General features: G+C 48.3%; 2 protein-coding genes across 2 annotated transcripts in view; both read left to right on the top strand.

The window, feature by feature from the left end:
• The window catches only part of Bckdk (branched chain ketoacid dehydrogenase kinase), an 8512-nt gene extending 6175 nt beyond the window's left edge, over positions 1-2337 (top strand). Inside the window, exon 12 of the mRNA XM_013011523.1 lies at positions 2262-2337. Coding sequence (XP_012866977.1) covers positions 2262-2265 — 4 coding nt within the window. The 3' untranslated portion in view covers positions 2266-2337. The remainder of the gene's footprint in view (positions 1-2261) is intronic.
• Positions 2338-3597: 1260 nt separating this feature from the next.
• Kat8 (K(lysine) acetyltransferase 8) overlaps positions 3598-7966 on the top strand; it is a 20967-nt gene continuing 16598 nt past the window's right edge. Inside the window, exons 1-5 of the mRNA XM_013011185.1 lie at positions 3598-3656; positions 3760-3787; positions 5317-5370; positions 5465-5629; positions 6949-7038. Of these exons, the coding sequence (XP_012866639.1) occupies positions 3598-3656; positions 3760-3787; positions 5317-5370; positions 5465-5629; positions 6949-7038 (396 nt within the window). The remainder of the gene's footprint in view (positions 3657-3759; positions 3788-5316; positions 5371-5464; positions 5630-6948; positions 7039-7966) is intronic.

The following is a 7966-nucleotide window of genomic DNA, read 5'->3' on the forward strand; positions in this document are numbered from 1 at the left end:
AAGCCGGAAGTGGTGCTGTAGCTCAAGTGGTAGAGTGCTAGCCTTGAGCTGAAGAGCTGAGGGACAGCGCCCAGGCCCAGAGTTCAGGCCCCGCAACTGAACCAAAAAAAAAAAAAAGAAGAAGAAGAAGAAGCAGCAGCAAGCAAGAAAGGAGAGGGAAGCAGCCAACCTAGAATGTGATCTTTGTTGAAAGCCCAGAGCCAGTAGGTGGGCCACACCTGTAATTCTAGCCAAGGCCAACTTAGACAAAAAGCAAGACTCCAGCTCAACCAATGGCTAGGCATTGATTGTGCTTGTACCTGTCATCCCAGATAGATAAAAGTATAAATAGGACGATTGTTATCTCCAAGATGGCCTGGGCAAAAACATAAGATCCTCTCCCCAATAACTAAATAAAAAATGGCTAAGGGCATGAATCTAGACATAAGACCACCTATTTAGCAACTGTGAATCCTTTGGTTTAAACCCAGTACTCCTGGTGACTCACAGCTGTAATCCTGGCTACTCAGGAGGTTAATGTATCCAGAGCCAGTAATTTGTTTCAGATAGGGACATAAGGCTCTAAAAAATCACAGTGGCTCAGTGGTAGAGTGCTTGCCTAGCATGCATGAGGCCCTGGGTTGGATTCCTCAGCACCACATAAACAGAAAAAGTCGGAAGTGGTGCTGTGGCTCAAGTGGTAGAGTGCTAGCCTTGAGCTGAAGAGCTGAGGGACAGCGCCCAGGCCCAGAGTTCAAGCCCCATCACTGACAAAACAAAAAAACAAAAAAGTCATCGATTCTTCCATGTATCAATGGAATGCACTGGGGAGTGGGAATGGAGGGAAGGGAACTGCTGGTAAAGTATCCAAATCCCTAGGCTGAATTCAATTTTTTTTTAGGTAGATCCTGGAGCACTCAGGAAGTGGAAACAGGATTGAGAGTTCAAATAAACCTGGGTTACATAGGAAGACCCCCGATCTCAACAAACAAATACAAGAAGCCCTCACACTCTTTAAAGAAAAGTCTCAGGTGGTATCCTTCAAAAGGATATTAAAACCAGGAACCAGTGATGCAAACCTATAATCCTACTCAGGAGGCCAAGAACTTGAGAGTGGGTTCGAAGCCAGCTGAGGCAGGAAAGTCACTGGGATGCTAATCTCCAATTAACCAGCAAAAAGCTGGAAGTAGCTGGACACTGGTGGCTCATGCCTATAATCCTAGCTACTCAGATAGCTGAGACTCATGAGGGTTGTGGTTTGAAGCCAGCCTGGACAGGAAAAGCCCATGAGACTCTATCTCCAATAAACTGCCAAAAAAGCTGGAAGTGGAGCTATGGTTCAACTAATAGAGCCTTTAGTGAAAGAAGCTCTGGGACAGCACTCAGGCTCAGAGTTCAAGCCCTAGGATTGGCAAAAAAGTTCAGGGCAGAGCTGTGGCTCAAGTAGTAGAGTATCAGCCTTGAGGGACAGAACCCAGGCCCTGAGTTCAAGCGCCAGCAACAGTAGACACACATGTAGACACACACACACACACACACGATATTAAAAATAATCTAGGGCTGGGTGCTAGTGGTCATGCCTATAATTCCAGCTTAGACTGAGATCATGGTTCAAAGCTAGCCCTGGCAGCAAAGTCCATGAGACTCTTATCTCCAATTAACCACCAGAAAACCAGAAGTGGCACTGGGACTCAAAATGGTACAGCCTTGAGAAAAAGGCTCAGGAACAGCACCCAGGCCCTGAGTACAAGCCCCACGACCAACTAAAAAAATAAAATAAAAAATAATAATCTAGGCACACAGAAGCAACAAAGATACAAATTTAAAAGGATCAGCATTCAGTCCCTATGGTGCTAGGAGACTAACAGGACTTGCTGGGCGCCAGTGGCTCAAGCCTGTAATCCTAGCTACTCAGGAGGCTGAGATCTGAGGATCTTGGTTCAAAGCCAGTTGAGGCAGGAAAAGTCCCTGAAACTTTTATCTCCAATAGGGAAACTCTTATCCAATAAACTACCAGAAAACCAGAAGTGGCAGTGTGGCTCAAGTGGTAGAGTACTAGCCTTGAGCTGAAGAGCTGAGGGACAGCACTCAGGCCGAGTTCAAGTCCCATGGCCGAAGATTGGGGTGGAGAGGGAAGACTAGTTGGATTTGTATGTAAGAACCACTGGTGGCCTTTGTAATCAAGAGAGCAAAAGGGGAGACTGATGCAGTGATCCTCATTACAGGGTTTACTAGGCCTAGGCTTATCATTAAGAATATCTAACCTGACTTTCACATTTTAGGTGAAGTGTAAAGTTCTCAGAGAAGTCAAGAATCTTGAGTGAAGCAACACCTTTGAAGGTGCGAGTGTGAGAAGGCATTACAATTTTGTTTATCTGATTTTTTATTTCTTCTGTTTCTTATGCTGCAAGACACCTATATTCGCTGCTCCCCCCACCCCCCCAAAAAAAAGAAAAAAAGTCCTCATTTTCCAAAGTCCACATTTCCATCCCTTCCCACTGCCATCTCCTAGAGATTCCTTATTATCAGGCATTCTTTGAACTGTAGTCTCTAGGCCCTGAGGATTCCATCCATCTCTTAGGGTTTTTTTTTTTGGCCAGTCATGGGGCCTGAACCCTGGGTCTGGGCCTGGGCATTGTCCCTCAGCTCTTCAGCTCAAGGCTAGTGCTCTACCACTTGAGCCATAGCGCCGCTTCTGGCTTTTTCTGCTTATGTGGTGCTGAAGAATTGAACCCAGGGCCTCATGCATTCAAGGCAAGCACTCTACCACTGAACCACCTTCCCAGCCTCTTAGAATAGTTTTTTTTTTTTTTTTTTGGGTCCGGTCGTGGGGCCTGAACTCTGGGCCTGAGCACTGTCCCTCAGCTCTTCAGCTCAAGGCTAGTGCTCTACCACTTGAGCTGGCTTTTTTTGCTTATGTGGTGCTGAGGAATTGAACCCAGGGCCTCAGTCATGCAAGGCAGGCGCTCTACCACTGAGCCACCTTCCCAGCCCCAGCCCCGTTTATTTTTAACATTCCCTAATATATACTATTAGAAGTCAATAGGTAACATAAGGTTGCAATAGTCTAGAAAAACAAGGAAAATTGCAGTAAAAACAGTGCAGTAAAAACAAGACAAGGTAAACAGGTAGAAAGTAAAACTCTGCAGACGTAGCAAAGCAATCCTGGGCACCTGGTGTTTTTTAAGTAAGCCAGTTCCTTGTACGTGCCTTCAAGTGAGCACCGGGGTCAAGATGACCTTTAAACTTTACTGTCGGCTCCCAGCATCTTCAGACCTTAATTAATGTTGAATTCTAAATAAATTGCAGCCTTTAAGAAAAAAATAGTGTTTTGTAATTCTTTAATGAATCAATAGAAGGGCACTATGCTTTGTGAGACTTGAGAAGTGCCATTTAAATAGATGTGAGGATGAGAACATCTTTTCTCCACATCCCTCCCCTTTGGTGCAGTGATTATGCTTAAAATTAGGGACTTGTGCCCAACTCTGCTGAGGACCAGTTCTGTGACCTTGGGCAAGTGACTTTGCCTCTTTGTGCCTCAGTTTCCTCCTCTTTTGTTATACTGGCAGTAATAAACACTCTTGTTTCAAAGATTCATTGTGAGGACTAAATGAAGTCATGTCTGTGGAGTGCTTGGCATTTGGAATAAATGGCAGCTGGCTAGTCCCCAGGGGCAAGTGACCTCACCTCTCTGTTACTACTCCTTAAAATTGAAATAAGAATGCTGTAGCAGAGGCCAGTCTAGAGGGCAGACTGCTTTGTGGAGGGGGTGTTCTGGAGAAAGCATGGCTCCATTCTTGACTTCAAGGTGAGTACTCTGGTATATGCTGTATGCTTTTGTGGCTCTCCATCAGTAGTGTCTGGCTGTGCTGTGAGTGTGACCCATGACCCTTAGTTTGCTCTCAGAGAACGTGAAAAGTGAAAGAACCTTAGGTAAAGGATCTTGTGTTGACCACTCCTGATGTGGGAAGGAGGGAGGATTTTTCTAGATGGAGGAATCTGGCCAGACTTCTTGGAGAGGTGGGAAGGACTTTGGATCTTGAAGGACAGGAAAGAGCGCAATAAAAGCAATTACACATGCTGCCTCACAAAGCCCTTCTGTGTCATGGATGCACCTGACCCAGACTTGATGCCAGGTCAGGAAAGCACTTTGCAGCCGTGTGAGAAGGTAGAGGGAATGGCATGTGCAAAGACAAAGCCCAGCAAGAGAGGTGCTGGTAGCTTAGGTTGAGGGGCTGACACAAGGCCAGGAATCTCAGGAGATCTGGTCAGCCATCCAGACCTGAAGTCCCAGCAACAGCTCTTTGGAATGGGTCATGGAGACTTCCAGAGAGGAACAAGTCTCAGCGATGTGAAGGAGGTGAAAGCCAACATCCATCCATAGGGCTTGGCCCCCAACCGGATGCCAGGCCAAGCGGAAGTCTTAAGAGCTCAGTTATCAGTCTTAGGCATTGGGTTGGGCTGAGAGGCATTATCTCCAGTGTGAGGAAACAGGAGGACCAGGGGAACATGGAAGACTTTTCTGGGCACTGAGCATCTGATGCCCTGTGGGAAGGACCTCTGGGAGCAATCCCACAACAGGTTTCTGGGACTTAGGGTGGAGATCCATGCACATTGGGGTGTCAACAAGGGTTCTTACTCTGGACATGGAATTGAGATCCTTTCATCCATCTGAGTCTTACCACAACTTGGTCAGAGCCACACTGCCAACTTGGTCAAAGCCATACTGCCACTTATACAGCTGAAGTTGTTAGCTCAAGGACTGGAACAAGGCCTGATGCTGTGTACATTCGTGCTTCAGGGCTGTCTGGATGTGTGGGTAGGCAGGCAGACTGGAGAGGAGCTTTCATCAGCCAACTTAAAACCAAGTAAAACAGCCAGGCTCCCGTGGCTCACGTTTGTAATCCTAGCTACTCAGGAGACTGAGAATTGTGGTTTAAAGCTAGCCAGGGTGAAAAGTGTATGAGACTCTTGCTCCTATTAACTACCAAAAAAATCTCCAGAAGTAGAACTGTGGCTCAAGTGGTAGAATGCTAGCCTAGCAAAAGAGCTCAGGGACAGTGCCAAGGTTCAAGCCCCAGGACTAGCATTTTCATCCCCCCCACCCCCAAAAAAAGGAGAGCAAACAAGTAAGACAGATTGGATAATCATACATACACACACAGACACACACCAAACCCAAACCAAGTAAAACAAATTGGCTGTTTGGGTGGTTAGTACTATCATTTAGGAAATGAGGTCTGAAAACGGTAGGGAAGCAGTGTAGTTCTGGATCAAGAGAGGGACAGCCTGGCCACCATGCTTACTCATGTCTACCTGCTTCTCTTTCCTTCCTAGACTTACGCAGAGATGGACCCCACAACAGCGGCTTTGGAGAAGGAGCACGAGGCGGTAAGCAAGGACAGGGCTCCCAACTGGGCCCTCCTTCCCCCTCCCTTGCCTTCTCCAAGCCCTGCACTGCCCCCCGCCTTCCCCCTCTCTGCAGATCACCAAGGTGAAGTATGTGGACAAGATCCATATTGGAAACTATGAGATCGATGCCTGGTATTTCTCGCCATTCCCTGAGGACTATGGGAAACAGCCTAAGCTGTGGCTCTGCGAGTACTGCCTGAAGTACATGAAGTACGAGAAAAGCTACCGCTTCCACCTGGTAAGGCTGGGCCCAGCTGGGCAGAGACAGGCACAGAGGCTGAGGGTGGGCCAGCTATTAGCACCAGGGAAGACATTCATACCCAGAGTTGCCCAAAGCTCAAGAAGATCTACATTTCAGGGTGACCTTGGCTTACTCTCTGCCTATTTCCAGACCTGTTTCCTTTGTATGGAATAGGACAGATAGCAATCTCTCAGGTTCCTTGCCCTTTGTGCAGTTCTAGCAAAAGAAAGTCTCTGAGCAGCGGGAAGACCTGGTGGGAAGAACTCTATGTGGCTGCCAGGAATGGGGTGCTTATTGCTTATTATTAGCACTTGAGGTGTTTCTTAAAATGTGGACCTGGAGGCAAATAAATGTGGTTTAAGAAAACCAGGGTACCAAGTGCTGGTGGCTCACACCTGTAATCATAGCTACTCAGGAGGCTGAGATCTGAGGATCATGGTTCAAAGCCAGCCCGGGCAGGAAAGTCCATGAGACTCTTGTTTTCTTTTTGGTCAGTCTTGGGGCTTGAATTCTGGGCCTGGGCCCTGTCCCACAGCTCTTCAGCTCAAGGTGAGCGCTCTACCACTTGAGCCACAGCACCACTTCTGGTTTTCTGGTGGTTTATTGGAGATAGTGGGTCTCACAGACTTTGCTGCCTGGGCTGGCTTTGAACCGTGATCTTCAGATCTCAGCCTCCCATGTAGTTAGGATTACAGGTGTGAGCCACTCGTGCCCAGCTCCATAAGACTTTTATCTCCAATTAATTGTCAAAAAAAAAAAAAAAAAGCCAGGGGGCTGGGAAGGTGGTTCAATGGTAGAGTGCATGAGGCCCTGGGTTCAATTCTTCAGCGCAACATAAGCAGAAAAAGCTGGAAGTGGCTCTGTGGCTCAAGTGGTAGAGTGCTAGCCTTGAGCTGAAGAGCAGAGGGACAGTGCCCAGGCCCACAGTTCAGGCCCCATGACCAACCAAAAAAAAAAAAAAGCCAGAAGTAGAGCTATGGCTCAAGTAGTAGAGTGTTTACCTTGAGCAAAAGAGCTCAAGGATAGTGCCCCAAGCCCTGAGTTCAAACTCCAGGCCCAAGCTTTTTAGAGCGAGGTCAACACAGAATTGAGTTCAGGTAGCTGTGATGCACAGGCAAATTATCAGCCTGTCTGTGCCGAGTTTGGAAAGAGATCCTGTTTTCCAGATGAAGAGAGCAGGGAAGACTACTCAAAATAGGTAGTGTTTGAACACAGCGTCTGCAGATGGGGAAGGAGAGGCAGGGACTTGCTCCAAGTCTCTTGCACTAGCAGAGAACTTAAGGGTCCTAAGTCTATGCTTTCTCCCCCTCCCCCAGGGCCAGTGTCAATGGCGGCAGCCCCCAGGGAAGGAGATCTACCGAAAGAGCAACATCTCCGTGTATGAGGTAGATGGCAAAGACCATAAGGTGAGCTGGTGGCTTGGTGCTGAAGGTCTGTGGGCAACTCTGCCTGGCTGACTGCCGCGGCCACCCCCTGGCACTGTCCAGCCCCAGGTGCGCTTCCTTGAGGAAACAGGCTTGTGATTTGCACGGAGTGAACACTTGGGCCCATGCTGCCAGCCTCAGGCCCTGTCTCCTTTGTCCCTGAGGACTTCTCTTCTGACGGGGTAGTTCAGATTTGAGTTGTTTCAGAACTCAGAATGGAAGCTGTCTTGCCGGAGGCTGCTCTGGGACAGCTTTCTCTTCCTGAAGGAAGGAGTTTAGTGTGCCTGGGAGGGAGCTGCTTTGTGTCTGTGGCTCCAGCTAGCTGAGTTCCTTGTTCTGGCTGAGTGACTTCCGTGGAGTGGGGAAGAGGCCTGGTCAGTCTGTGCAGACCCCACCCTGTGTCTAGTTTCCCTTAGAAGGGCCTCGTAGTACAAGTTGATAAGGGCAGGCCTGGGGGCAGCCCCTGGTTCGCTTTGCCCCGTCCCTTGGGGGTTGACCTTAGAAAACCTAGTTCACTTTGATCTGTTCCTGTTTCCTCATCCCTAACACAGGAGTCATAATGATTTACCTAGTCTGCTTATTGGTAGAAGAAATGAGACTGCAGGTATCTAGAACGTCACACTTGGGTAGCACCTTGCAGGTGCTTAGAAAGCATGGACTTTGGTGGTAGTGACCTAGGTCACCAGGCTTCCTTATGCTAGGAAATCCCCACTTCCACCCTGGTCCTTGCCTGGCACTCTGCCTTCCTGAGCATGTACTGGTGCTGAAAGAAAGGCCTCCTGCCAGGTGCTGGTGGCTCACACCTGTAATCCTAGCTACTCAGGAGGCGGAGATCTGAGGATCGAGGTTCAAAGCCAGCCCGGGCAGGAAAGTCCATGAGACTCTTATCTCCAATAAACCACCAGAAAAC

This window comes from Dipodomys ordii, unplaced genomic scaffold (assembly GCF_000151885.1).
Source record: "Dipodomys ordii isolate 6190 unplaced genomic scaffold, Dord_2.0 Scaffold14, whole genome shotgun sequence".
NCBI classification, from domain to species: Eukaryota; Metazoa; Chordata; class Mammalia; order Rodentia; family Heteromyidae; genus Dipodomys; species Dipodomys ordii.